Source organism: Canis lupus, chromosome 21 (assembly GCF_048164855.1).
Source record: "Canis lupus baileyi chromosome 21, mCanLup2.hap1, whole genome shotgun sequence".
NCBI lineage: Eukaryota > Metazoa > Chordata > Mammalia > Carnivora > Canidae > Canis > Canis lupus.
Genome location: NC_132858.1, coordinates 22,670,476 through 22,683,324, shown reverse-complemented (window position 1 = coordinate 22,683,324; position 12,849 = coordinate 22,670,476). Strand labels below are relative to the sequence as shown.

The 12,849-nt window shown below is 47.6% G+C and overlaps 1 protein-coding gene across 5 annotated transcripts in view; it reads right to left on the bottom strand.

Annotated features, from left to right (window-relative positions):
• Positions 1 to 12,849, bottom strand: part of NAT10 (N-acetyltransferase 10) — a 37,928-nt gene that overhangs the window by 19,081 nt on the left and 5,998 nt on the right. For 3 of the 5 annotated variants that reach the window (XM_072791089.1, XM_072791090.1, XM_072791091.1), the window contains 8 exons: positions 11,995 to 12,166; positions 10,537 to 10,659; positions 8,821 to 8,882; positions 7,251 to 7,365; positions 7,041 to 7,148; positions 3,666 to 3,799; positions 2,191 to 2,284; positions 1,969 to 2,067 (listed from right to left, as the gene is read on the bottom strand). In XM_072791089.1, the coding sequence (XP_072647190.1) occupies positions 1,969 to 2,067; positions 2,191 to 2,284; positions 3,666 to 3,799; positions 7,041 to 7,148; positions 7,251 to 7,365; positions 8,821 to 8,882; positions 10,537 to 10,659; positions 11,995 to 12,166 (907 nt within the window). The remainder of the gene's footprint in view (positions 1 to 1,968; positions 2,068 to 2,190; positions 2,285 to 3,665; positions 3,800 to 7,040; positions 7,149 to 7,250; positions 7,366 to 8,820; positions 8,883 to 10,536; positions 10,660 to 11,994; positions 12,167 to 12,849) is intronic. The other 2 variants (XM_072791092.1, XM_072791093.1) reach the window with 1 other exon arrangement.

Genomic DNA, 12,849 nt, shown 5'->3' with positions numbered 1-12,849 from the left:
AGGAGCAGAGACACAGGCAGAGGGAGAAGCAGGCTCCATGCCAGGAGCCCGACGCGGGACTCCATCCCGGGACTCCAGGATTACGCCCTGGGCCAAAGGCAGGCGCGAAACCGCTGAGCCACCCAGGGATCCCCCTAAAATTCTCGGAGAACTTAGCAAAATCTAATAAAGGGGGCAATCTATGCATACCCTAAATCCAACCGCTCCACTCCTAGAAACATAAACAGTAGTATAAACATATAATGCTTCAAATCAACTAAAGCTACAAGCTTTAACCTGGACAAATCTTATAAACAAATGCTGAGTATCAAGGCAGGCCGAGAAAGGACAAGCACAGTATGTTAACATTCATGGATGCCTAATTACATAGTAAAATACAAACACACAAACTGAAAGGAAACACCCCAACCCAGAGCAGAGTTACCTATGGGGAGTGGCAGACAGACAGAATGGGATGGGGAGGGGTACAAGAGGGGCTTCACCTATGTCTCTGATGCTCTAGATCTTTAAGACAAAAATACAAATGACTTTTAAAATATGGAACATAGCAAACAACAAAGTTTCAACATTTCTTAGGCTTACGTGCCTGGATTCTGAGTGTTACCTTCACCTCTGTGCTTTTCTGAAGTATTTCATTACAAATAAGATCTAACTGCTTTGCGGGAAGTTGAAGGATGGATCAGGGAAACAGCAACTCCACTCAACTCTAACAGCAAATACACACTCTCCATAGGGCCCCATGTCTTGGACTCTTAAGGGGAAAAACTCAACAAGCACCTCATAAAAGCAGCAGAAAGCAGCCCCCCGGAGAGGCGTAGCCGACTTTAATCTAATATGCGTCTTTTTCTCAATTTCCAGCAAGGAGAAGGAGGCCTCAAAGGGACCTGTGTGGAGCCTCATAAAAAGTCAGGTCACCTCTTCTGTATTTAAAGTCCAGCCTGGAGACAAAGGGACTCTGGCCATTTAAGGGGGTCTCTGATTACAAATCCAAAGAGCAGCAAGGGCTGAACCTGGGCATTTCAGGGTAATGTTGTCTTTCTTTGGTTTGTGTATATCTTTGTAGAACTTCAACAGGTCTCTGTATTCTCACTACTGGTCAACAGCCTTCCAGGACACCCCACCCCACCCCACCATCAGACTTCCCTCCTTTCAAAAGGTGAGGCTGAGGGAATCTGGCAAAAGTGGGAAGAAATGTACAGAATGAAGAGATTTTAGAAAGAGACCTAGTAAGGAAAAATTAAGATCCTTAGGTAAAAGGCATAAAAACCATTATTTACAATCTGGACCTCTGATGAAACGTATACCTCCCTGACAGGCATATACACATGCCTTCGCGGGCATACAGGTCATAAACTGCCAAGTTTCCCTGGCCTGCTTCCCACCCCAAGTCCAAAAATAATCGATGAGCCTCCTGCACTAGAAGCCCAGGGGCCTCCATCCCTTCTGCAAGCCTGTCACACTGATACTTCTCTACAACTGAACAAAATTACAGCCTTTAGACAAGCGCAGACCGTTCAGGCTTCCAGAGCCCTGGAGATTTATAGGGCTTTCAGGGAAACACTGTTTAAAAAGGAAAATAGGCCACTGGCTAAACCACAAAGACTCAGAGTACATCTTGCAAAGTTCTTTTTTCCTTTTAAATGGAGAAGCTATTGTTCTAGTTACAGATGCACCATTTCAAAATCTACTTTAAGCAAAAGCAGAATTAATGTCAGTTCTTTTAGCTGATCAGCATGCTCGCAATCCCAAGACTTACTCAATTTTCAAGGGATAAAGCTGTAACTTTCCAACCTGGCTACATTCATTTGTTAGTTTGTTTGTAAGTTTTCCTTGAGAAGAGACTAAAAATCTGCATCAAGTTTGTCATAAAACAGCAACACTGTATACACCATTACACAGGACATAAAAGGACAGTATTAAACACAGCAGGACACTGGCTCCACCCAGGGGTTTCAGAACTGGCCTCACCTGAATGGTCTGCCTATGTTCTCGGAACACATTCACTCTGATCACTGCTTTGTTAAATTCAGGATTGAGAGACTGAATGATCTCATAATCCAGATGCTCCTGATGGAGAGAGTCAAATCAATGACAAATTTTAGAAACTAAAAGTAAACAGGCATTCCAAAGACTTGACCTAGATTTAAACCCAGCACTGAATCCAAATAAGTACTTATCCTAATTTCCTACCTGATATTGCAGAGCGTCAAATCCTTTAAATACAAACTCAAACAGAGTGTGGAGGTTATCAGGGCTTGGGGAGGTAACAAAGATATTGGAGTACCTATTAAAAGAAAAGGATGAATTTTATTTTTTTTTAACGATCAGAAATCCAAAAGGGCCATTTAGGGAACATAAAAGGAACATAACATAATTTCGGTTTGTCCCGTCACACAGGTGATTATCAGAGATAATGGCAGAAAGAAAGAACACTCTTTATGGAGGAAAAGTAAAGCAACTCCAGATCTGAGTGTATTTTTCCTCCCAAATGAATGAAAACACATGAACAACATGAAGGTAGCATGTCCTGGCAATTAGCTCCTGACATCTGTGAAAGCACACTGCCAACAGGTGCCTGGACACAACTCCCTCAGTTTGCAGAGCCAGCGTGCTACCTCTCAAGCCTATGTCCTGGGACAAGAGGGTGGCCTCACAGTCATCACTAGCTGTGCTAAGGGGGTATCAAACCATGAAGCCAGATGCTCAGGTCAAGGCCACAGCGGACATGCAGGGGACCCTGGGTGGGTGTAAAGGATGCTAAAGGCTAAGGTGCTGACTGCTACCGCCAGGCAGCAAGAACTAGAGACTACCAGTCAGGGGCTGTGCTCAGCCCCGGCACTATCACCACTGACTTGCTGGGGTATCTTCGGTGACTCCTAAAACTCCCCAAGCCTCGGGTTATCCAACTGTGAAATGCTTACGGACTGATTAGGAGCACCAAGGAAGACAATGCACATGAGGACATGGTAAATTCTAGGTCTATTTCTGTATGTGAAGTTGGAAGTACACACTCTCCTGGCAACTGCATAAATCTTCCACCCAGGGCAAAAGAACAGAAAAGGGAACACCTGGGTGGCTCAGTGGCTGAGCGTCCTCTTTCCGCTCAGGTCGTGATCCCACTGTCCTGGGATCAAGTCCTGTACCAGGCTCCCCCACAGGGAGTCTGCTTCTCCCTCAGCCTATGTCTCTGCCTCTCTCTAGGTCTCTCATGAATAAATAAATAAAATCTTAAAAAAAAAAAAGAACATCACACTCTCAAATGAAGCTCCTCGAAAGCAAACAAAATCATTAAAATCATTAAAATCAAACGTGTACTTTTCACAGTCAGCAAAGATGGTCATATACATTCCCATCTCCTGAAGAGTTTTAAAGTTTCTTACTCCTGTTTCTTTGCTTTTGTACATCTGCCCAACTTTTTGTATGTGTTCAACTTTAAACAGTGATCACAAAGGTCCTGGCGAATGTATCCATGTGTACCTGCACATACAGTTTCAGGGCGGGGTGGGGGGAAACAGTGTCACTGTTTCTAAACGGGAACCCACAACCCAGAGAAATCACACAGGAGCCTGCACAGACCCAGGAACAGTCTCCTGGTTCCCTGACCCCTACCCTGCACATTTATTCCTCAGAGCTCAGACTTCCCAGAGGGAAAAAGACCTCCTTACCCGAAAGCTACTGCCCCAGCAATAGCCAATCCCAGAGCTGCAGACTTGCCCCTTCCTCGGGCAGCCGTGAGCGCAACAGTACTCCTCAGGGTCTTTTCAGAGATCCCCTCGATGAACTTCAAGACAGCTTTGGCCTATTAACAGAGAATCCCATTAGGTGAACTTTGAGAAAGACCAAGTTCCAGCCATCTGCCATCACTACTGTGGAGACGTCGAGGCTACATCAAAGGGGCCAGTTCATGCAGGCCAGGAGGCAAGGCTCCGCACTCGGGCCTCTTAAGGCCTGGTCAACTCCTCACAGTCTCAAGGCTCTAAATGCCTTTCAGGTGCTGGCAACACCCAATTCACATCTCTGGTCTGGACCTCTTCCCCCCCGACCCTATCAAACTCCTGTATCCACGCAATTGCCCCTACATGTCTCTACCTGTACATCTGCCACACTGCTCAGACTGTCCCCCCTCCCACCTCCTCCAGCTACAGCCTTCCCCATCTCAGTTACCTGTCCAATTGCTTAGGGCAAAAGCTTTTCTCCATTTTATCCTCACACATGATTCACCAGCCAAGCTTGCTAGTGCTACCTTCAGAATATATACAAACCCCACCACTCCTCATCAGTGTCCTCCACTACCACGCTGGTCAAAGCACTATCCTGTCTTCCCCCATTACTACAACAGGCTCCTAGCCTTTCTGCTTCCACCTTTGTTCCTCTATGGTCTAGACACAATATAGCAGCCAGAGGGATCCTTTTAAAATTCAGCCTGGGGATCCGTCTGGCAGCTGTGCTGAGAAACTGTCCATGAGAAACCCTCAGTGGGTGCCCACCTCTCAGAGAGTAAGTGTCAAGCCCTCAAGGGCCACATGGCTGTGTCTGTCATCTCCTACTCCTCTGCTCACTCTGCTTCTGCCCAGGTAGCCTGCCTGCTGGTCCTCCAGCATGCCAGGTAGAGACTCCCACTTCGGGCCTATGCACCCAGTGGCCCCTCTGCCAGAAGCACTCTCCCTCCTGACAGCCCCACAGCTCATTTCCCCAACTCCTTCAAGGCTTTGCTCTAGGATCATCTTCTAAAGAGGCCTCCCAGAACTGCAGCCTCCGCCCACCTCTTGCACTCCCGATCCCTCTTTGGTGCTGTTTGTGTTCTTCCACTGTACACAGCACCTTCTACTACACTGGCCTGTTTCCTTGACTACCAGTCTCCACCCACCAGAACATACGTAAACTCCATGAAGCAGGTGTGCCCCTCCTTTTTACCACTAAGCCCAGTGCCTAGGGTAGTGCCTAGCACCTAGGAGGACGAGAGCAAGAAGCACTGAATGAGAGGAACCATAACACTAATCAGGAGCCAAACCCTACTCCCCGACTGCGGTCTGCCCTGGGAACAGGCCTAGGCTGGGAAGAAGGCCAGATGCTCCGGCCTGGCCTGTGTGGTCCGGAAGAAGTTGCCCTGCACACCCAGGCAGCAACAGTAAGAAGACACTGAAGGGATGCAAGTCCAGGCAAATGGAAGGGCAGGAAGGGGACAAGCTCTAAGAAGCCAGTCTCTCCAGGTGGACACACACACAGGAGCTCCAGGTCCTGCTCATCCTGACTTGGCTTTTGCCTGAACACTGTATTTTGCTCTTTTGTTGCTTACTATAGAGAAGTTTTAAATCAACAAAACACAACCGGGAAAAATCCACTAACATAATAGAAGAGGAAGAAATATGGACTAAAAATGCATTCTTGGGACGCCTGGGTGGCTTAGTCAGTTGAGTGTCTGACTCTTGGTTTCAGCTCAGGTCACAGTCTCATGGGTTGTGGGACTGAGCCCCCGCATCGGGCTCCCCGCTCAAGAGTCTTCTCTCCCTCTGCCCCTGTCCTGCATGCATGTGTGCACACAAACACTCTAATAAATGAATCTTTCTTAAAAATACGTTCTAAAACAATATGCTAAATGAAAAACCAATCCTCAAAAAATAATTTACAAAACAAAAAAACTCACATGACAGTAATTATAGGAAAAGAATACCTGCTTCTCTCATAATTAAAGCAACACAAATCAAAACACAAATTGGTAGGCTTAGAAGTTTAACCATGGCCAGTGCTGGCAAGTTGTAGGGAAAAAGGCATCTGCACACACTGTGGCTGGCTCCATGAACTAGTGTGACACCCAGTTTAATGCACACACACTCTATTCCAATAATTCTTCTGGAAACTTATCCTAGAAGGCCTAACAGCATTGTTTGTGATAGCAAAAAAGCTGGGATCAATTCAAATGCCTACTAGGCGACCACTTACACTATATGGTGTAACCCCTGCACGTTTTTAAAATCTCCATTTCTATGCACAGAAAAAGTTCCAAAAGAACAAACAATAAACCGTTAATGGGAGCTGTCTCTGCAGGGTGGGACCGCCAAGCAGAAATACGATCTTCCATTTTTCACGCACATCTTTCACTTTTAGTGATTCTACTATGTATTTCCTTATAATGCTACTGTTTTTACAGCTTCCCTCTCTTGCCTTTTTTCCATCCTCTTTCATTTCCTCTCTGACAAAGGGGGGCAGGAAGTGGCTCAAAGCAGCCTAGAGTCTGCAGCCTGGGCTGCAGAGAGAGCTATGTGGCCGGTAACTCCTATTTCTAGAATGCACAAGGAAATCAGCCTGCTGGGACTCCGCCCCAAATGGGAGGTATCACTGCAGCTGTTTTCCATCATGAGGGCAGAACCCAGGGCCAAGAGGCCTCGACTGTTCCTTTGGCTCAGGCTAGACCAGAACCCTGAACACACCTGACAGCTTGAAGGCCTCTGGGCACTGCCAAATCAGCTCCCACACAGCCCAGGGACCACCAAAGAAGTTGAGTTTACCAGCCCTGGTCACCACAGTGAGCACAGAGATTCATTCTGGAAGCTCCCAGCTAGGCCCCACTATCTGTACCTAAAGATCTGGCCCACACTACCACAGGGCCCCATCAGGCCCCACTCTGGAACCAGGGTAAATACAATTGGCCACAGGCTCTCCTCTCACTTCTACACAAAACACAAGCAAAAACCTTTATGTCATTAAAACTTAACTGAAACGGAATACAGATATGATATTGCAAAAATCACTCCTCTTTAAATTCAATCCGTCTCCCCTATCTCCCCACACCCCAGACCCTCTATTCCCAGAACTGATGCCCTAGGATGGGCAGGGAGGCAATCCTGGGACTTGCTGTGAACACAGACAACAGAGAACAGCCCTGCTGTTGCTACAGGAGTTCAAGCAAGAGAACAGGTCCCTTCCCCAGGAGGATCCATGTCCTGACTTGTCCTAACTGGGCTTCCATTGCTTTCTGCGTGTTCTGTTTGCCCGGGGCACTGTCTACCCTGGGGCGGAGAAGTTCGGAACATCACACTCACCTGGTCTAGGGTCTTGCAGCAATCCACCAACACGCCCACAGGCTGGGTGTCCTGCAAGCTCTCTTTCAACTCCTTCAGCTCCAGGTCAGAAGGACTAAGACTCTCATCCTACCAGAGAGGAGAGGAGAAGGTTCGCCACTGTCATGGAAGGGTGGGTCCTCACAAAAAACACGGCCTCACCATGATTCCTGGACTATGGGGCTGACTCACCGGGGTCTGGGGAGGTAGGGCCTCAATGCTGGCAGCGTGTGAGGAGATGGGCAGAATGCTGAGCTGATCATCGATGACAAGACACTTCTTACAAGAGGCCAGAGAGAGAATAAATCTGCGGGACAAAAACGGTCATGAGGTTTTGGCGGGAGGAGGAGGGCAATGTCTACACAACAAAGGTGGCTTTTCTTCAGGAAAATCATTGGGCCCTCACGTGTCTCTAAGAAAGCTAGAGAAAGCCAAACCCAGTTGGACGGCAGTGCAAGAGAATTCTGAGCCTCCTCTACTAGGCACCTGAACGTGCTTCATACAGCAAACAAGAACACCCAGAACTCTCTTGAGACGGGTCATAAGCACTCCTACTGTGCACAACCGTCACTGGTCTCTGAGTCACACAGCCCTTCCCACACCATCTCAGGTTCACCATCTGGGGACCAAGCTGTCTCAGGCCATTCTTAAATGGGGAATTCCAAACCCACCCCACAAAGGATCACGAGTCACACAGGAAACAAATCTATACAAGAACAAATTTACCTTCTGCCACAGTAAAGAAAAAATACAGAAAACGGAGAGGAGGAGAGAAAAGTTCCCTTAAGAAATTAACAGACACTCCTGCATGCAGGCAAACATTTGTTTGGCTAGAGTTCAAACTCCTCCAACAGTGCAAGAAGACAGCCTCACAGGCTACGTTCACAGGCTTCCTTCCACTCTATCCAGCAGCACACAGCCGCCTCATAACCTACTCCATCTGCTGAGTGAAACACCAGGGAAGATGAACACCAGGAAGGCCCCAAGCTCCAAGGCCAGGACTTCTAAACCTCAGCACTAGCAACATTTCGGATCGGGTGACTCTGCTGTGGGGCTCTTTGTTCATTTTAGGCTGATCAACAGCATCCCTGGCTTCTACTCACTAGATGCCAGTAGCATTCCCCACCCCCTCCAACCCTCTCCCCCAAGTCATGATAATCAAATGTTTCCAGACATTGCCAAATGTCCCCAAGGGGCAAGACTGCTAGATGAGGACCACTGATCCAGGCCACAGCATCTTAGGGAACACCAGTTTCACAGGCTGCTAACTGGCGTTCCCTAAAAAAGGGCCCTGTGGTCAAATAAATCTAGGAAAAGATCAGTTAAATAGGTCCCTGCTGCTGCAAGACTTTTCAGAAGCTATGACAGCCTAATGCGAATCTTCGCACAGGACAAACCCTACCAGTGTTTCCCAGACACGACTGGCCAGAAACCCTTTTAATATAAAGTCCCTCTTACAATACTAGTGTTCTGTGAAACACATTTTGGGAAATAGTGACCCAGACAAATTACCCCTTGGACAGATGAATAAGCTAAAAGCCAGGGAGGAGAATGACTTGGGTCAAGACCCAGCTCCCCGCTCACTTTCACTGCTTCCAGCTGGCTTCACAACCACCACTGCTGTCAGGAATCTCACCATTCTGGCCCCCTGTGCTCCCTTCCCTCGGACAAAAACACAGCTTTCAGCTGAGTCCAAGACAAAAATATCCTGCCCACCGTGGCTCCTCACAATTCAGGGCCTGGAAGTGTGCCTCAGACCTACCTCTCATTAAATCTTCCCACCACATCCTGATGGGCCTCAGTCCTGTATCTTGAATGCACGTCCTAAAAGAAACAAAATCCATGAACAAAGACATCCCAAAGCAATGCTGAGGCTCCAAGTCCAAATGTGTAGTTCTAACAAGCAGCCCTGGGATCAAGGAGGCGCCAGAGCTACTGCTGGGAATCCACCCCAAGTACCCTGCTGTGCTCAACGGCCCAACTGCTCTTTGCTGGAACGGGGATCATCCAACACTAACTGCCATGTTTTTTATTTCAACAAACTTCCCCTAAAGTCAACTCTGACATTCTTCCACATTTTATCCAGCATCGTAAAATGTATTCATTCATTCAATAAAATGCACATACCAACCGTGTGCCAGACATGCTGGGTATATGCTGGTGTTTAATGAAGCATAATCTCTGTTCTCATGAAGCCTACGGTCTACTGGTTGGGGGGAAACAAATGAGTAAAATTCTGGCAAATGCTACAAATGAAAAACAGGGTGCAGTGACAGCAAATGACAGAGGGGCGGCTACTTACACGCAGTACTGAGGGAAGGGGTGCTCTGAGGTGAAAAGTGGGCAGCCACGTGAGGGGGGGAAGAAGGACACACGAACTGACATGGGCACAAGGTCACTCGTTCACTCACAAGCATTTAACGAGTGTTTACTGAATGCCCAGCACTCTTCCAGAATCTGGGAGTGCATCAGTGAGGAAAACAAAATCCCTGATCTTATCAAGTTCAGCGACTAGCACTGGAAGTCAGACAGCAAACAAGTATATACATAACTTCAGGCAGTTGGCAATACTCTGAAGAAAAATAAAGCAGGTCACACATTCCCAACAGGGGGTGAGGAAAGACCCCACTGGGGAGGTAGTATCTGAGCATGGACCCGAATGCAGTGAGGAAGAGGGCCAAGCGGATATCCCAGTAGCGACAGCAAGTGCACAGGCCTCAGGTGAGAACATACTGGGCACATCTGAGGCCACCTGAGGAAGCCAGAGGAGCCACAGTGGCAAGTGATAGGAAGGGCAGTGGTGGCGGGAAGCAGCTACTAAGGTCTGAAGAAAGTCCAGGTTGCTGTGTAAATACAGCTCGTGAAACCCTGAGGCCAAACCTAATGCCATTCCCCAGCAGCACCATGGGCATGACTGAAAACATAAGAATATCCATATGGCAGTACTGATGGGGTCAGAGACCAGCTGCGCAGCCACTGAGAAGCAGTCCCACTCCTCATCGCGTCCTCAGCTTTGGATGGAAACTACTCCTCCCACAGTCGAAGCTCTTGCCCAACTGGGAATGCAACTGGCAAATGTTCCTTCATTATCCAACAGGATGAGGACTGGTGCAGAAGTCTGTGCATGGTTGCTTTCTTGCAATACACAGACAGAGGCAGTGACATGGCTCTCTGCAGAATTCCATTCCAGAACTGTAACCACCTAACAGCTGCACCACACCCTGAATCTCACTGGTGTTGAATTTGCACATATACCTAAAAGCCTATGTGAAATTCAGAGATGCCCAGGCACTCTGTCATGGCCACTGACATTTCCCCACAGTGACTTTCTCCTTACTTGCAGTCAAAGAGCTCCCAGCCCTGAGCTCATGCTGATGGCTCACTGGAGCTGCCTCAACAGGAATTCTTAAAAGGAGCCCACAGCAAAAACACAGCTTGATCTACATTGCCAGAGTTCAGGTAAAAACCATACACCTACCATGGTCATCGTGTACAACTGCTTGAGTGAATTCATGGTCCGTAGGAGGATGACCACCAGCCCACCACCTTCCACTGTTTCCACAGTTCTGGCCAGCAAGTTTGGAGTCAAAGCTTCAAAATCCTGCAAGAAGGAGACTTTTGAAAGGGCTGGTCATGCAAAGAGCACCCTCAGGGAAGTTTCACCAAGGGCCAGGTGATAAAGTAAAAGGAGGGCCTCAGAACATGAACCCAAGACCACAGTCCCCACCTGACTAACCAGGATGGACACACACACACCCCCTCCTGAGAGGCAGAGAAGTGAGCCCAGCCCTGGAGAATAGGGGTACCTGGTTTTGTATGTCAAGTGTGTCTAATAATCTCAGACAAAATCCTACTGGGGAAGAAATCCTTCCATCTTCATTGATTCACACTTGCATTTCACAAATATCTCACATTCATTTTCTGACGTGTTTACAAATAGAACCTGACAAAACTCAACTGCACCACGTGGGGGAGCCACTGCCTAAAGGAACCTTCTTCCAGGCAACTGGTTAACAGCAGCAGCCTAAGAACACTCCCTACCAATCAGTGGTTGGGTGAGAAGAGGCAAAATGCTCTTTTCTTGTCTCCCAGGTGGGATGCAAGCCAGTAGAATGGGACAACCCACCGGGACATAGAAAGAAAAAAACAAAAAACAAAAAACTTCCAATTTATGATTTTTTTCCCCTCGTTTCTTACACTTTATAAGGTACATTTTAAAATGTATAAGTCATAGCAGTGCAATTAGACATCATATAATAAACACATACCAAAATTGGGGATTTGAGCCTAATTCTTTTTCGGGGAGGGGTTGTGCAGGGACTGCCAAGTGTAAAAGAATCAAAGGATAAAACAGAGACTGCCAGAGCTCAAAACAAAACAAAAAACACATGAAACTTAGTCTATTAACTCAACTGGCAAGAGAATACCAGTGAAAAAAATGCACCAGGGGGCTCTCTGTGGGGTAAAAAGTGAGGGGATTTTAAGGACTACAAAGAGGGCTGGACGGTGGTGGTGGTGGTTCTGCTGACCACGTACCTGCATAGAATGCACAAGTGCACAGGTTTACACATGGTTGGTTAAAAAGGTCCCACCGCTCACTGCTCACTGCAGTCTTCAGCCAGTTCCAGTAAGAATCTGGGGATGTGGGGTCACTTGGAAGTTCACAGCACTTTGTTCCTCACCTTCAGCTGGTTAGAACCAGCTGTGAAGCATCTGGGTCAGTTTTGGTATCTCTAGGTAAGTGTTGGTCTAAGTGGAAAAGTTTATTTTTATATGGGGTGGGTCACCAACTTTGCTCTGGAAAGTGGTCAGGTGTTCCACTGATAATGTTCAGGGGAGGCAGCGTAGGTGAATCTTTCTCTTTACGGTCTACCTGTTCCTGTGGGGAGCCCTCCGCGCTCTGACTCCAGGCACAGGCCAAAAGGAAGCCACCCACCTGGAGAACGCACATGCCGAAAGTGTTGCCCAGGATCTTGTGGGTTTCATTGTAGTAGCAGTAGCGAATGTTTGTGGCCGCCACGAACAGTTCGAAGGGGTCATCCTGCTTTATGTTCAACGTCCCATTCTTTATTTTTTTCTGTAGCTGTCGCATTCTTTTCTTCCGGTGACTGCAATCACCCCCCCACACACACACACACCCCAGGAGAGCCAGTTAACAAGAGAAGCTAAAAGGGTGGGAGCAGGGGACAGGCTCAATGATCAGCCACCCAGACCTTCAGAGCTCCAAGGGAACTTGGCAACCAGAGGGCTAACCCGTCCCTTTAAAGGCGAAGGAAAGAGTAGAGAAGTTAAGAGGATGGGCTTCAGAGGGAGCCAGAGCTAAGTGCATGTGGGAACCCTGCCATGCTGTCCTGGCACCTTCCACAAATACTTAACTTCCAAAGAGTAACAGAAGGACCTAAACTTCACATCTGGCTCAACCAGAGTCTGAAACCAACCTTGATGGCCTCATTACCTTAGTCTCAAGCCCATGCTTCCACTACATGGAAGCTCCCCAGAAGACCTGGGAAAGGCAGGGTGACCACTGGTAGTTTACTCATCTTTCGTTAATGAACTCATCTACTTCCTTCCCCAGACTGTGGGATCAAGTCCTGAAGAGCAGCTCTGACTATAACAATACTGACAGAGGATATAAGGGTTGGAATGGGATCTGGAGAGCTCTCAGGAATCCCAAACTTCTGTCTTAAAAACCCTGACTATCCAACTGTCATTTAATTTTCCTCTACAGGAAGAGAGAAAAGTTCCAGAATTGAGGATGATAACTGATCAAAATGTTACCATAGTTCTCTAA